At 33.6% G+C, this 17877-nt stretch overlaps 3 protein-coding genes across 3 annotated transcripts in view; all 3 read right to left on the bottom strand.

Annotated features, from left to right (window-relative positions):
- Positions 1–748: 748 nt before the first annotated feature.
- Positions 749–7016, bottom strand: Zip88E (Zinc/iron regulated transporter-related protein 88E). The gene is made up of 4 exons (XM_031980723.2): positions 6324–7016; positions 3490–3832; positions 2082–2249; positions 749–1432 (listed from the first exon to the last, which is right to left on the bottom strand). The coding sequence occupies exons 1-4, from the start codon at positions 6683–6685 to the stop codon at positions 1223–1225; spliced, it is 1083 nt and encodes a 360-aa protein (XP_031836583.2). The 5' UTR covers positions 6686–7016; the 3' UTR covers positions 749–1222.
- A 2238-nt stretch (positions 7017–9254) lies between these two features.
- LOC116428821 (uncharacterized) lies at positions 9255–11921 on the bottom strand. The gene is made up of 5 exons (XM_031980934.2): positions 11788–11921; positions 11605–11725; positions 11115–11266; positions 10907–11050; positions 9255–10604 (listed from the first exon to the last, which is right to left on the bottom strand). The coding sequence occupies exons 1-5, from the start codon at positions 11875–11877 to the stop codon at positions 9363–9365; spliced, it is 1749 nt and encodes a 582-aa protein (XP_031836794.1). The 5' UTR covers positions 11878–11921; the 3' UTR covers positions 9255–9362.
- Positions 11922–13399: 1478 nt separating this feature from the next.
- Positions 13400–17877, bottom strand: part of LOC116428706 (LON peptidase N-terminal domain and RING finger protein 3) — a 67473-nt gene continuing 62995 nt past the window's right edge. The window contains exon 9 of the mRNA XM_031980705.2: positions 13400–17136. Within this exon, the coding sequence (XP_031836565.1) occupies positions 16774–17136 (363 nt within the window). The 3' untranslated portion in view covers positions 13400–16773. The remainder of the gene's footprint in view (positions 17137–17877) is intronic.

Raw genomic sequence — 17877 nt, 5'->3', positions numbered from 1 at the left:
TTACTTTCGCGAACGCTTAAAGAAATCTCATGCTCTACTAAACATGAACAGCTGAGTGCAATATTGGGTGAAAAATCTAATAAAAGTTTCGAGATAGATGTTACACCATGTCTTTGACTTAAAGTGGAAAAAGTGTCAAATAAGATTGTACGTGTTTAGAGTGAATTGTTAATGTTGAAAATCTATGGTTAATAATTCATATAAACGATGAGATTTCTCAATATAAGTGATTGTTTGCATGTATAATATGTAGATTTTGAAGTTTCGATTTCGTTATCAGTTGTTAGTGATAATACACCTTTACGAGTTCTTAAAATATGTCTAAGAAAAAGTCATACAATCATACACGCGCCTAACTAACTGTAAATCCTGACTAAACACGAATAGTACCATGAACAACAAATTATTCTACCTACAAAAATCAGTTGAAATCGTATTGTAGAATAATTCGTGTTTATTCAAGACCTTCTTGGCGAAGTAATTAAAATGGAATATATTCTGTTGACAGTCAACCAAATGAATATATACTCGATGAATGATTAATCCAAATGCCATGAAGAATGAAGTTTCAAACGAAAAAATGATAGTCTACATTTTTACTTTAATTTTCATAAAAATATCTTGTCGATACCATGCATTTTCAATCGATTTAGCCAAATATAACTAGGAACATGTACGCGACAGGTTTCCAATTTAAATTTTCCTGGAAATGTATGCCTCGCATGAAAAACTTCTGTTCCTTATTTTTGACTTCTTTGTTCATGTAAAATCGCTTATCTTCCAATTATATCGCCAATTACAAAACACCTTGCATATTATCTCTGTTGAAATCCACTGAGCATGTTAAAACCGTCGATACCGTCGCTTTTACAACCGTGTTTTTTCTATATATCAATGAACAACCTGCAAAAATACAGAGGAAGGGAATGGTAGTGGATTGAAACGTTTTATCGATTTCGTCGTGGTATTCTATTTTCATGGAATCTTTAAAATACATATTTTCCTTCATTCAACCGTCCTCTCGTTCTGACACGATACTCCCAATAACGTTACATGTACTCGCAACTTTATATTTATACATGAACAAAAATAGCTCCCCGAGGAAATTTATTTCAGAAACCCCCTATATATTCCCCCCTGGTTCTGCTGGTGTGACACTATCATTTTGATTTCTGGGGGCATATTTTTTACAGGATTTGTTCTATCACTTGTGTCGTAGACTTCACGTGCCCACGTAACTGTTCAACACGAATATAATGACGAAACCGACGACAACAGAGAAGAATTGCAAAATTCCAGCAAATCGTCGCGAGCTCCTATGCCATCGTGCCCTTTCCCTGGGAAGAATTTCGCTGACCGTTACGAACAACAACGATCCACCGGCTAATCCTTGCAGAATTGGCAGACAGACTTTCATCCAATCGTGACTCATCTGTAATAATGAAGTTACCTTCATCCTGTTATATTATACTGCGTTTTAATTAACCAAGGAGCGTCAAAAGAAAATTTTACTAAATTTTAATAACACTCTATACACATAACACATGAAGTTATAAGCAAATGGAAGATAATTTAATGTAGAAAAGTAAAGGAAAGAACATAGAATAATTATTTTGTGTGAAATTTAGTTTTCAAGAAAATCGACGTTGAATATATGACGACTAGTTGCGTTGTCTATAATCGAATTGTGTTGGAGTATCGCTTGACTTTAGACAGATATTAGTATAATGTGGTATACTGTTATACAATAGAATATAATATGATAAACTATGATATGATAGACTTAGAATATGAATAAACTTAGAACATAAATGATTGAAGTAATATGAATAATTATAATTATCATAACTCCATAAAATACCACAAGTTTACAATTCTACAAACTTAAATAATCAGTTTGCCTAATTTAGTTTATATTCGATATTCTCTTGAAATTATGAATCTATACCTAACACAGTGAAACCAAAGTTTCCAAATACTCATAGATTAACAGAACCAAACGATTTTATCGGACCTATCCAGTAACAAAATTTATATTCTTAATTTGGAAAAAATTATGTATTTAAAGTGCGTATACTCACCCGGAGCATTAACATTCCAGACCCAATACCAACTGCAGACCCGGCGGAGAAGGTAAATATCGCTAGTACAAATTTAACAAGTGAACTATTTGCACCAGCTAATTCCAAGCCTAAACAAAAGCCGACGACAAACTTATGAGAGGCCACAGCTCCAACCAACAGTAACACCTAAAATTATAGGCTATGTAAATTAGATGAATAAATTACATGAAACTAATCTTGACTTTTCTAATAACCAATAGATGGCTTCTAATGGCAAACAGAATACAATATCTTATACCCATTATAAAGGTAATAGAGGTACTCGCAACATTTACAAACTTGCTCATTTACCGATATTATCATCATCTACTAACGTACGGTAGACCGATGTGAATCAGACCAAGCCACATCTATTATATTGTAAATTATTTTGCAAAAGAAAATGCTGAATCTTCTTTAATTTTTTATCAATATTTAAGTATTTTAATTTTTCTATTGTTAAATAGAAAATTCACTACTCAAAATAATAACATTGGTAATATGTTTTAAGGTAAAATTTTATTTCCACTTTGATGTTACTGAACTTGTACACAATAATTTATTTCATATCCACAAAATTGGTAAATTAGGAAGCCTCACTCGTGATAGATTACTTTATACAAAATCACATAATATATTACTATTGTATTCCATATTAAACGCATACTATATACCTCTCACGTTAGCTCCATCGACCACCAAGCTAAAAATGCACAGGGGCAAGGGGAGTCTTCCACTCACGATGCTCAGGCGCCTCGACCTTCGACGCATGGCCATTATTGGCGCGCAGCAAAAACAAAGGACGAGAGCGAGAACTATAGAGAATTTTGTTTTCTATCGTTACGTCTCATTTCATCGCATTCCATCTCATTTTCCCATCGCATTTGCTATTACTGCGCGCCAATAATAACCATTCGTCGAAAGTCGAAGCAGCCCGAGCATCGTGAATGGAAAAGTCCCCTTGACCCTATGCACTTTTAGCTTGCTGACCGATGGAGCTTACGTGAGCGGTGTATATGTAGTATATTCCAGTTCCGACGAGTTAGCAGACTACCGTCAAGCTGAAAAGTGAGAGGGGCAGAGAGACTCTTCCACTCACGATGTTCAGGCTTCCTCAGTCTTCGACGCACGATTGTTATTGGCCGCGTGGCGGTAACAAAGGGCAGAAGCGAGACCAAATGCGACGGAGTGAGATATAAAGATAGAGAACAAAGTTGGCGGCACTAGGAACTTTAAACTCTATCGTTGCATCTCACTCCATCGCACACAATCTCGCTTCTATTCTTTGTTACTGCCGCGCGGCCGGGAATAAGATCCACCTCTAACTTTTCAGTTTGTTGGTAGTCTGCCAACTCGTCGAAGCTGCACTATATCTTGTACGACTTACCTCGGATGTCGTCTTCTGCAAACCGATCGCTTGTCCCTCCAGCGTCGAATGTATGGTAAGCGCCAACAAAAGCCCCACGAGATTAGTGCTGGAATTGTTGCACGGCTCGGAATGATTACCGTGACATAAAAATGTTTCCTCCTCATTATAAAATGGGTCAGGGGCACTAGGTACATATTGCACGGCTCCGTAGTTGTTATTTTTCCAGCTGTTGTTCGTTCCATTCCCATAAACGTACGATTGATAAAGCATCTTCGGATTAACCTCGGACGCGTAAACATTTCTCGCAGATTGCGTGGGTGTGGAATAACTCATTTGAGGCGAATAAAGTCGGCAATACTCGCTGCAATTGACAAAATTTATTTGATGAACAGTTTCGGAATCGTAGATGTAGAAATAGACCGAGGCGAATTGAACTGATTTTTCTTTAACTTCAGAGTAGAATCTCGTTTAATCGAACGTGTTAGGGGATAAATTTGTTCAGATGATAGGGGCTCACCAATTATTCCTATCTTTTGATCTGATTTATTCGTATTAAAAAGCTTAATCCTTGGCAGTGCTTGTATACTAGATGAGAAATAGATGAGAAAGGAACTTATAAAAAGAAGAGCGAAACTATAAAGCAACTTTGTTGACAAAAGAAACATGAGATGGCCTCTGAAATCGATATTATTTACAATATACATAAAAGACGAAACAGCAGCCGGACTGAGAAAGAATCAACTGAATATGTAGTATTGTAGTAGTAAGAAAAGACAAGTTCTGGTCTCTGGCGTGCGTGGATAACATCGTTCTAGTGATATCAAAGAAAATGACAAGAAAAAGGAGAACTTCGACAGAAAGAAAGGAACACAACGCGCGAAGAAAACGAAAGTGACATTATTTTGAAAGAATGAAGAATATGACAGAAAATGTAAAAAGAAGGATTATAATATCAGTACGGTATTGAATAGGACGTTATTAATGAAAGATAAACAATTTAAAGAAAACTTAAAGTTAAGAATGCATATACTTGATATGTTAGATTTAATTTAATTAATGTATGATAGGGAGACGTGCGACTGCTTTGTTTACATTAATGTACCTGATACAATATACTCTTATAACATTTTTTCAGAGAATAACAACATAACATGTATATGTGCACCGGATTGTATAGTATTGGAAAAGTTAAAAAAAAATATAGTAAGAATGGGAGCCAGATAAAAATTATTGCAGTTAGTGAAAGAAGTGAACAAAGAAGAAAGAAAAAATGTTACAGGGTTGCATGAAAGAAAAAAAAAGGAATGTGCACAAACTAAATTTTTAAAGCATTTTAGAAATATTTTATAATATTTTTCAAACCACCCATGCATCTGTCAGTTGTTTCTTATAAAATTAACAGTGTAAATAATATCACCATTATGTTACTCACTTATTAAACAGGCTTACGATTAAACATACAATAGTACTAGTTTGTGACTAGTACCAATTAAAATGATAGATCAAGTTTTCATAAAATATACGGTTACTGATGCATAATAAATCGTTTAATATGCAATATTAACGATATAAATTCTAATATATTAAATATTATGAATAAATCTATTAAATAAGTACTAGAGAAGATCAACAATCGAAAGATTGTCGAAATCACTATTAAGTCAATTAAAGTATTCTACGTAAAATGAAAAATAACGAAACTGTTTGTGAAACATATTTAGCACAAGTTTGTTCACCAGTTGTTGGGCAATAAATCGATCTCCCAGACGTGACGTTTAATTTTTGTTCGTCATCTCGGCGATATAGGAAGAATCAAAGAATAACGCGATTAGCAAAAGACAAGCAATAGCTTCTATCGAGTTCCTTATTCGCCTTCCATTATCAGAAGTTTACCAAAGACTTCAACTGTGTTATTGAGTGGTTAAAAATATAACGTTGAATTTTCCACATTGGTACACGTATATGCACAGATCGATCAACAGGTCAATTTGCAAATCTACAACAGGTTGTAATTAAATTTGTATACTTTGTTTAATGATACATTTTTTCTACAATTAAAATTATTGCCATCTACATTAAGTAACTTACTTATAATGATAATAAAATTCTATTGAATTCTGATATTCTTTTTCGTTAAAAACTTATAAAATTATAAATGTCAAGTATTTTAAAATTTCCATGTATAATGTATTATACAAATTATAATCAAGACATTTGTATAAAAACGACTTTGAGGGTATATCTAATTATCAGATTAACCATTTATCTTGGAATAACGTGACTCGCACGTGATTCAAATCTCGACTCAAAAGTAAATTACGTGTCTTCTGCTCGTGATTTATTTACTCTATATAATGTAATGTTATTCCGCTACAACTGCAGAAACAGCATAGATTTATTATTTATCCACGACCATTCTCGACGAAGTATTACAAAACACATGTCGTGGATTAATTTGATACCAAATGATTAAACATAGTAATTTGACATTTCAAAACAATTAGTGACATTACAAATAATATATATTGAAATATAACCAAGTAGGGAGTGACTCTACTTGAAAGACAAATAAAAAATGCCGAATAAAGACTAAAATTGACTGAAATTTTTCTACAGAAAACGAATTCTACACACAGCGGTAGAATTCAACGTTTTATATTTATTTTATTCATTATTGTTACAATCAGTTTTAATTTTTATATTCTTTGGAAGTTTGGTACTTTTCAAAGTACCACCAGTAAACTATAACAAATTTCTATCATCATCTCCAGCATGACATACGAGTGCAAAGGATTAAAAATCCTGCATTTCCTTTCTTATGTTTCGCACGAAACGAAAACGTGCATACGTACATTGAGTTACCGGGATTTCGATTCTTAATCTCGTGCTGGTGCAGCTCGGAGGGATGCTCGACGTCGTAGCCCCAGAAGTAGTGTATGGCCTCATCGATTAGGTACAGCAAAAGAAACCCGCAGGCGAACACAAGCTCCGCATAATTGTTAGACATCAACTCCCGTGTTTCCGGCAGCATGTGCAGTATACAGGTGCCTAGTAACACGCCGCCGCCGAAACAGAGGACGCAGGAGAGGAGTAACCTCTGCTGCAATTCCCGTACACGCGAAACAAAGCACAACGGCGCGATGCCGACAACAAAGCTGCCAACCCCGATGGCGATCATCGAGGCGAGTTTCGCCTGGACCACGGTGATCGTCATTTTTCAGACGACGCCCGACACACGTACGCGGCCCGCTGGCACTGGCAGGAACACTCGTCCGAACGATTGACGCTAATCTAGAGCCAGTGATAAGGTCAATCGACTCTAGAGACGCGAGCGTGATCTCTCTCGAAAATCGATTATCGGGGAAACCCGACCGGCACCGCGTACCAAAATGGCCACTGTGTCGTGTCCCGTAATTCCATTATTATCTGTCACCAACTACAACGAACATTCCCGCATCAAAGTTCGGCGACGCGACACCGATTACGAACAGCGCAGCGAAACGCATTGTCCGGAAATGGTTTTGGAACGCAGACGTTTGCGGAGTTTTACGCGATACTGATAAGACTAGACGATAACGTGCTCTTACGTCGTTCATCGCCTTGGACTATCCTCTTGTAGTCACTTATCTTGATATATAGCAATCTTACCTTTAATCTGTGCCTCGCTACGAATTGAACTATTTCATGAGATTGGATTTCGTTGGAGGAATTAATGAGAAAAATGGGATTATTTGATAGATTGTTGAGGTGTGACCGGATGTTGCATCTGGAGGTCGTGGGATGTACTTTTTCGCATTTGTTCAGACGTTCTACTTATTTAACCAATTAACTGTCATCTTAAAACGCAAAATGATACTAATTTCGTCAACCGTGAACTATTTATTTTTTCAGGTAAATGTATAACTCATCTTTGCTTTGCTTTGGTTTTCCATTAAAATACACATATAAGTGAATATAAGTGCATTCGTACTGCGTTTGGCGAGTACATACTTCATTTTTTGATTTTATTTCGCGCAAAATGAGAGATTTTTCATACTAAATTTCACAGTTAACTGGTTTAAGAAATTGTGGTATTATAAAGTAAGTATTATAAGTAACTAAGTAAGTAACTAAAATATTATAAAGGTTCGTAGGATTTGTGTAATGTAAGTCTGAATTACTGATGAATAATGATACAAAGTACAAAACTAATTGGAAGTTTTAATCAGGATTTACTAAACTATATTTTCAAAAATTCGGAATATCTTTATTAGCGTCTTCACAGACTGCTGAAGTATTGGTAGTATATCATAAACTGAACAGACAATATGATTAGAAGTGCTTGCACAGATTTGTATTTTAAAATTAACGACTGAATGATAATTAAAATTAATTTGATAATTTTATTGCATTATGGCAAGCAATAGGAGAGTTAAAATTTTCATCGGTGCGTAATGCCTTATACATCCACACCTGACGCTGAGTTGTTTGTCCAATTTCTCGAATTCATAAACTGGGAGGAAGAGAGATCATTAATAGTTTTCAACGTTAATCATGTCGAGGAGGATGCACCTCGCCGATTTCAATTGTTCTCAAATACGTTACACAAAACAACGTTCTCAGTAACTTTTACTTATACATACAGCTGTCACTCAGTTTTATTTTTTAAATGTTTATGAAAATTCAGATCGAAAAATAAAGTCAAAAACTTTAAGTCGAAAGATAAAATCAAAAAATTTTTTATACCGTACCTTGTTCGTTTAATGAAAGTTCCTGTTTGCACATATGCAAATCATGTTTGTAACGGGCAGCTAACGTCATAAATCGTTGTAACTAAAGAATTTAAGGTCGCCAGAGTGTGTAGAAAGAAAATGTGAACGATAAACGACTTAGTTAAACGAATATAAACCAACTGAATATTTCTTTATAAAATAAACATCGAAAATTAGTTATAAGTATATTCTTTCTTTTTCAGTACATTCGCATTAACATAAAACTGACTTTCTGAAATTTCTCTACAGAAAATCCAAGAATGCATCTATTAAGACTTTAATTGATTTACAATTCAGTTTGCGTATTGCTAAATCAAAATCTTTAATCATTTCTCAGAGAAACATACGTTATTTTTTCAATAATTACAAAAAGAAGAATTCAAGAATGGAACGTTTTTAGCCATCTAGTAGATTTAGTGTTAAATAGAAATGGGTGTCATTTTTTTTATTTTAGATAAAGTTTGTCGAGCATTTATTGAATTTATTGAATTTATCATTCATTGTCATCATCGGAAAAAAAGTCTTAACTTTTGAATTTCATGATCAATACGATCTTTTGAAAGACAGAAGTTCGTAGAATTCAGAAAAGTAAACAGTGGCGCCATCTGTCGATGATAACTTAAATCGGGAGTGAAATTTATCAAATAAAGACATTTTTCACATTTTTGTAACTAAATCTATTAAAAATTAAAACAGTCATCCATTTCGACTGAAACTCAAAAGTCAAATATTTAGAAAAGAATTTTTTCATTCAAGTCATTATTATACAAACAGCTGAAAATTGCCAACAATGTGTTTTTTAAATAATTCAGAAAACCGTAAATTCATAGACTAAATCCCCAATCTCTTATTGTTACGTAGACTGCAATATATTTCAAAAATAATTTACTTAGCTTGAAATGACTCGTCCAAATATATATAAATTTCATTATAATAAATATTTATGCGTAACAAATTTGACATTTAATGCTTTTTTTATAAATTTATTTCGCTTTTTCTAGAAGCTGAAAATTTAATTATTTCAATCCACAATCACAGAATTACATATTCTTCTAAATATTTATAATTATCACCATTTATCAAATATAGACCTCACAATTTCGAAATAACATGTCTGAATATTATATAAAACTCACATGTTTAGTGTTTATACATACTGTTTACTGGCTTCCGAAATTCATATCGATTTATATTAGTAAGAGTGCTGTTTTCAGACGATCTCCCACAGGTACTATTAGATCCCAACGATCGTAACACAGCCATTTTGTCCAATAACTTTTTAGAATTTACAGCTCTGTGCTCAGTAGAATTTATCTTTAGTGCAGCCTTTTTATTACAAAGATTGTATCGCTCGGAACAATCCAATTTATCTTCGTCAATCTCTGCTTTAGATCGAACTTTATTCGATTGTGTCTCATTTTTCGCTTTCTCTTTTAACGTTTTCGAGTTGCTCGAGAAATCTGACCAAGAAGAGATATCAGAATATATCGACTTAGCTGTTAGAGGTTCAGATTTTTCAGACAACCGATCGAGCATCTTTCTGCCGCAACCGCTTTTCAATACTCTCGGAAGTTCCTTTGTTTTCTTCGACGCATCTTTCCCATCGCCGCCACATGATTTTGGTCTGTCGATGCAGACAGAATTATAATCCAACATGCTGTTAGAATTACGAATACTTTTTAAACTGGCATCGATTAAATCGGCGAAATTGAAACTATCGTCCCTAATCGCGAATTGATCATCGACCTGAGACATGTTGGTACTCAAGCTCATCGATTTACTCTGCCCGATCTTCTTCGTTTTCTTCTTTCCTTTCGATCTATGCGATTGCATCGACCATAATGTTGATTTTTCAGTTATGGTAGAGTTTACATGTGTCAAATCTTTCGCTTTATCAAAGCCTGGTCTCTCCACCATTGTTCTAACGCTGCTACTGCTAACCGATTTCATATCGTGTTTGGTATTCGTTCTGCGTGCCCTGGTTTGTCTTCTGTCAGATTTCTCTGTAGTAAGTTTACCGACAAATGCTCTGTTGTCATTAGTTTCGCGATTAGATTCAGGCTTGGTTAATACTTTCGATTGATTCTGCGTTCTTTTCGTTGTCTTCTGTCCACTCGTTTGAAGCGATTTGGTCGGCGGTGCTCTCTTTTCATCAACGATCTGGTTCTCGATCGTTAATCTTTCTAAGCGAAAATCTGATACTTTTCTAGTAATAGAATTTGGAATTACTCTCCAAACATCTTCAGATGATTTCTTCGTTGCTTGATTTGTCGACGGAACGGATCTCGACGTTCCTTTCAAAGGTACGTTCGCAACTTTCAATAAGTTTTCAACCTTCGAATTGGTTTTCGTCTGTTTTGATGGCTGACGAGACCGAGATACCTAAAGGAAAAGATTGTAATTGATGGAAACTTTCAACTCTTGTATTGATATTTTGTAAAAGTCTCTTATACTAACGAAATAATTTTATAGCTTATATGAGTCTAAATACTTACAGTTTACTAATAAATAACATTTATTCTTTCTATATAAAACGAAACATTTTATAAATAAAGATAGAAAAGAAGAGTGAAGAAATGAGTGAGTGTGAATATGTGTATGAGAAACAAAAAAGAGACAAAGAAGGTTTGGAAACTAGTTAGTACTATAAATCTTCTATTCCTTCTAATATGTACAATAAATACCTTGTGCTCGTTCATTAGTCCTTGTATTTGTGCCTGTTGAAATAATTGCTTCCAGTCACAACTGCTGGATAGTTTATCGTTCTTGTTTGTTAGTAGCATGTATCTATTATACAATATTTCCCAGATGAAATTATCATCGAAGATCTAAATATTCGGAAATAAATGGAACACTGAGCAACAGGCGTATAACTTGTTCACTTTTTGTTACCTCTTTAGTCACGTGTGATAATGTTGTCAAATTCACGATATCATTCACTGACAGATATTTGACCAACCTTCCAATCAGAATCTTCGGCAACGTAAGAAGAGTCTTTCTGCGTCCTGAAGCGATGTTTCTCACGTGCTTCAGTAAATATTTACCTGATAAATGTATAATATATATTTTGTGCCACGTTTAAAAAATTATTACTAAAAATTACTACTAACAAGAAGACGACGTTTATGTATTTCTATTAAATCTATGATTTTCGACTGTCAGTATTTCAAATATAAAGATTGAATCTTTAAAATGCTAAATCACTTTTCAATAGGCGTTTCCATAAGAAAATTCAAATTAGACTTAAAACTCTTATATTATATAATTTTAAATACTTCGACCAATTAAAATTTTTATTTTATCAATTTTATTTCGAGTATATAGGAAATTAAGATTTCTAAGGTTTTTGGATAAAGGTTGTTAAAGAAAAATCTTTGGCTACCGAAATTTCGTCGAATCTCTTCTTGCAGTTGTTTGTCTTGTTCAAAATCGGAAAAATTGGAGGTTCGTATGAGTGGGATTTTGTGAGGACCGTGTGAGATCTTCCAAATATATAATATCACCTAAAGAAAAAGAAATGAAATCAAAAAATAAAATTTATTAAGCGGAGTCAATTTATCGGTACCTTGTTATGGAGAACTTTAAGCCCGTAATAATCTCTGCTAGGTGAAGGTGCAACCGTATATTTTTCCAGGTACTCGATGTCGTTCCTCATACTCGACACATCAAAATCGGCGAGACTCCATGTTTCGTCTGAAGTTTCTTCGATATACTGACATGAATACAATTCAATCGTGAATACAGCTAAACAGAAACAGCTAACAAATAATTTTCCACTTCTTTCGTAATATTTTATAAATCTTAATTATCTGTCAGCTACGAATACTTTTTCTTCTATCAGATATCAAAAGAAGTTTGAGAGGAAAGTTGTATTATATTCACGAAGTAATGTATTCAATTAAGAATAAAACGATTATTAACAAATTGATCTAATTGATTTCTGTTGCATAGATTTCTGCACTTTGATACATCATGGATGCATGAAATTTAAAATTTTTAACGATCTAAGTCATTAACTTTAGGATGTGTATATTCCATTTATTTATGGAATTTTCATTTCACATTTGATACGTTTCATTTGTATAAGATACCTATGTATAAAAGCTTCATTAATGAAAAATATATGTACTTTTCTTCTTTCAATAAAACAAGACTATACAATCGTAAATGACCTTGAGATACCTTGATAAATTAACATATTATATATATATGTATATATAATATTTTTTATGGCCAATTCTTTATCTACATTCGTACGTGAAATAATATAGATGCATTCTACATAAATACATAATGCCTACACAATTCAAAAACAAAAGAAGAAGTGCTTATATTATGGGTAACCATCAAATTCAACTTTGAAGCGAAATGTTTAAAGAAAAAAGATTAAAGTATTTTATGAGATATAACCAGTGTAATTTCATAGTATCTTTTGTAATCATACCAAACAATTGCAACAGAATCTTACAATGAACAGTTAGTATAAGATATACTATGAGTCATGTTCTTGTATGATAATGCTCAACTTCATATTGCTAAGTTAACAAAATTTCTTCAGATCAATACAGCAACTGTTGCAGAACGAGCACTTCATAAATTGATGACATGCGAAAACTCATGCAGAATTTGATAGCATCAAAATCTATATCAATTTTTCATAAGAAGTTATTTTTCCATAAAATGTAGGTCAAGCTTGTAGAAAACTTGTGCCGGGACTTAAAAAACGTACGAAATTAAAGAGTAATAATATAATTCAATTATTATTTAATATTTTAACATATTGTGTACCTACCGTAAATTTCAGCGCGAGATTTGAAAAATTAATGTCTATATAAAGTTGTATTATCCAGTATGTTATATTTCAACTGAAATCATACTTTTAAGTATAAAATTTTCAAAACTGGATTTATAAAAATAATGTGCAAAAACATGTACATAAAAATCTTTATTTAGCATAATAGTGTAATGAAACTCTTTTCATTGTGCCATTTATCACAAGTATTTTTCTTGAGAGTATTATAGTTTAAAAAATGCTGCATTACTATCCTTTAAAATCGGTTCAAGCATTCGAAAATAATTTATGGAAAATTTATAACATGTATTTATTTCCATTGAAACGAATTATTCAACGAATCCGGTTAAGTAATAATGATGTAGTAAATAAACATTTCAAGGCATTCAATTTCGTGACATTTTTATTACAATAATTCCATATGAAGAGATGAAGATAAATATAGAAATGTTGAAGTAAAAATGGAAAGTTGTGTGACATTACATACTATGTTGTAATGTATATTATAACAATATAGAATAGGTAGGCTATACAGTAATATCACAATGCATGATTCACAACGTCGTAAAAGTCTAGAGAGGAGAATATAAATCTAAGTCGGAGAGCAGCCGGTACACGTCGTTCAATCTTCCACGACAACGAAACCGGTGCTCGTTATATCAGTTAGAAAACGTGATGAAAAATGTTGGTTTTCGTTATCATCATATTTTTTTTTGTTAATTTCTACACATTTTTGAAAATCTGAAATATTTACGTGTATAATCAAGTAATGCCAATTGGTTAACCATCGTCGTTACTCATTTGGTAATATAGAATATCGGCGACGCTAGAAGCTAATGGTGGTATAGACAGTACCTTTTATAGTAACGGTACTCTTCTTAACCGTAATAGTAATAAGAATAGTAATAATAACAAGAGTAATGATCAATAATCGTGACAACAGACACATATCATTTCCTTTTCTTTATGTAGGTTTGATTGCATGATTGATATGACGTTCCTAACATTTCGGACAACCGCTATGTCTCGGATGATACTTAAAAAACCGCATGAAAATAAATTACTATACGCTACCATAGTCGAAAAAGTCTTATGAGCGACGGAATAAACTTAAAGGCTCGTATTCATAACACTATATTATCACTAAACGATACACCTTTGTTTCTTGGACGAACTTACATTCTGTGAACTTAATTTTGAACATTAATAACTAACGAATCATACGACTTCATTTAATCGTGCTTTAAGTTTGTTCGTTTGATAGAAATTGGATATGAGCAACACTTCATTTAAATAACAGATGAAAAATAAAAACAACTAGCGGTGTTTTTGTAATGTTTATGAGATTAGACAATTATTTGGACGAGTCGATATTCCCATCCCTTACCTCCTATTATTATTCAAACAATGATAGTTAAAAATTGATTTACTTCTTATCCATTATACGAAGTTTATTATCTAAATAGAAATATTGCCAATTTCTGATAAGAGTAGTACTGTTATCGATTAGATTATATTTATAATTTTGATTACAAATATAGTTTATTTAGCGATTGTCTATGTAGTTAAAAGAATTTCGTTAGAATCTTAGAATCTTTAACAAATTTCATAACATGAATTGTGTTGAACATCAACATGTAAGTATATGCCTCAGTTAAACTTCTAAGGAGAAAATAGTTGATCAAGTTTCTTTCGCGAATAAATATGAAGGAGTATAGTTTGTTCTACTAGAGCGTTTTGAATACAGGCCGAACGGTATAAAAAATTGAGTTTCATATCATTGCAAAAGCGTTTTGCCACACGCACTGGTCGTTGTTGGAAATTTCTTTCCAACAAATATGTATGGCCAACGGTTGAGTAACTGAGAGGAAATACAGCGTTCTTCTTGAAAATTCTAATCTTTCTCTTCCTAGTTACTCGTTTATCCATTTTTTCAGTTCATAAGTTCTCAGTGCGAAACCTGTGAAAGAATTTGACAAAAGACACACACTAAATGTGTTACAAAAAACAAAACTTGGAAAAGAATTTGACAGAAGACACACACCAAATGTTCAAAACACATAAATCTGAAATTTTGAAATGAAATTCAAAGGGTGCACAAATGTACGTAATACAAAATTTTAGCTCCAAAGTAAAAATCAAAGGATAGCGACAAAATTCCAATAAATTTAGTCAAAAGTTTTGAGAATTTTCGAAGGATACTGTTTCTTTCAATTCTTGGAAATATTCATTAAATTAAATCCTCTAAACTGCTAAAGTAATTAAAGGTTAATACATAGATCCTTTGAAAATATTTCTATTTTGTCACTATCATTTTCATATTTTTCCATGTATGTACCATCTGGTTCTTTCGTTTTCCTATATAAATCGCAATAAATACTAAATCATTCGAATATAAATGACATTAAGTGAAGAATATAATTTCAGTTTCACTGCGATTTCTCGTATTATTCTCAATTCCTGAAAAATATCGTGTTTATAAATATTTAATCGTAATCTAGTGCCACGAAGGATTATAGAAATTTCTTTCGTCGCGACTCAAAGAACCTGCCACATCGTAAACTACTTTTGACCAAGTACAAAACAAACGCTTTCATTCCCCTACGAATATTTCGTTCTCAGCACATTCACCATAAATACAACATTTTCGCTCGTTGTACCTATATGAGTATATGTCCACGCGATTCATTACAAGGTACAAAATTTCAAGTCGGGTACGATTGAAACGTAAGCGTGAAACGACGTGCGTACCTCTGATTGCAACATATTGCATGCTCATGTACGTGTGTACATAAAAGTGTAATACATATACATATATGTATATAGATTATTCTGGAAGAACAGATTTGCGTATTGCAACAGCGCATAGAGGACCGTGACGCCTTATCGAGGAAAACGATAACTTTCATCTGGGATATGTAACTTTCTAGAACACTCGTTTCAACTGAATTATCACTGATTACCTTTATTAACTTTTCGTAGGATCACATACTATTATCTTTAATCAATAACCAAAATTTGTATATGCGTCCATTAGTCCTGTGAAGGTTTAAATCTCTGTAATATAAATATCTATTAAATCAATGTTACTTTATATCTACAGCAATTTACAAAACTGGTCTAAGATATAACACTTTAAAAAATAAGTACCAATACGAAATTTACTCGTATCAGTATCAAAGATTGAATCTTTTGTAATATACCGTATTTCAGATAATTTCTTTAAACACAACGTCATTTGGAATTAATTTTGGCATCATATAAAATATGTCTGTTTCCCTTGGCTGGCTAGATATGATTGTTTTAAAGTTTGCAATTGGAATTGATCTTCCCCCAAAACGCATAGCAGTAACGCTGCATACAGCAAATACTGTTTTCTAATAGTTTCAATGAAACAGTGTGGAACACTCGACGTCCCACAAAATCTACGTCCCGCGTTTCACAACTGCATTATCGTTCCGTCGATAAGGCGTTTGGATGCATAAGATGCATACCGAACGTACTCGAGTTAAAACGCAATCAACGGGATTAAGTATAAGAAGAAAGATTGGAAGTAGACGCAGACCGGAAACCCGACTGACCGCGAACTATGGATTCCCTTCGATCCACTTCCGGATATTAAATATCGAGTAAAAAGTGGCAATCTTCGATAACCTACTTCACAAGTACTTTGTACATCGAATAAAAGTTGAATCCCTCCTGTCCGCCATGACGTTAGGGGCTTGAACGATTTGTCCCTGAGGAACCTGATTTTTCGTTTTAAGACTGCTGAATGACGGAAACCGTCGTTTCCGTAATACCACCGCCGTCCCGGCATATGCTGGAAGAAGTAGTCGTTTCTTCCGATGGAGCCGGAGCAACCGTCAACTGCCTCTGCTCCATGTGATCCAAAGTCTTCTCGATGGCTCTCAATCTCTTTTCCAGGCTCGTCGTGCCTAGGATTCCAACTTGCAACTGGGGCCCTAGCGGTAAAATAGCCAGCAACCACCACGTCCACGAGGGACCATCCGGCAAACGTGGCCAATCTTCTTCAGTGTCTGGCATTCGACCGAATACTCGTTGAATTTCGGACTGCTGTGACGATGGCACTGTGTCCCACCATCTTCTGCCTTTCGCACGTACCTGTAATAACCACCGGTTTTTGTCAAATGAATTTTAGAACCAAGAATAAAACAGTCAATTTAATTCTTCGAGTACTATGGACGCATACGTGCGTCCGGCAATAGTCATCGCTGTTGATAATACACGCATGTATGCGTTTTCTGATCTTTGTAATGTTACACGTGGCGTGGTGACAATTATAAGTGTATATCATAAACATATTGAATGTCGCACGATTGCATAGAGCAAAATACACGAAATAGAAAAAATATAATATTAAATCATTTGAATTGTTTTCAAATAACCATCATTTAATTGAGTGGACTATAGTAATTCGATTTGGTTGGGAGTGACCGGTGACCCCTATGGCATTCAACATGCTAATATACGTGTTTCTTAGAATTATTCAATTTGGTGAAACTGAGGGATTACAATTTAATTACAACCTAATTCATTGTATGAATTGACATAATTCATCGATTTTCACATGAGCAACAAAATATTCCGTGCACACGGAACGTTTTAGCTCAGAGTATTTAACAGTCAAAGAGATAACACGAACGTGAAGATCATTTTGTTTTGCTTCCCATTTAGGTGGTACAGCTTATTTTAAGTTTGAAATATCAAAGATAAACTATAAGAAATTATGTATGCATTGCAAGTGAGATCTGAAACAGGTTGCTCATTGAAATTTAATCAACGTAAAGACGAAAGCATTGAAATACTGATTAGAGTTATATTTCAGCAGAGATTTGCTATACA

The sequence above is a fragment of the Nomia melanderi genome, chromosome 10 (genome assembly GCF_051020985.1).
Source record: "Nomia melanderi isolate GNS246 chromosome 10, iyNomMela1, whole genome shotgun sequence".
NCBI lineage: Eukaryota > Metazoa > Arthropoda > Insecta > Hymenoptera > Halictidae > Nomia > Nomia melanderi.
This window is presented reverse-complemented; position numbering and strand designations above follow the sequence as displayed.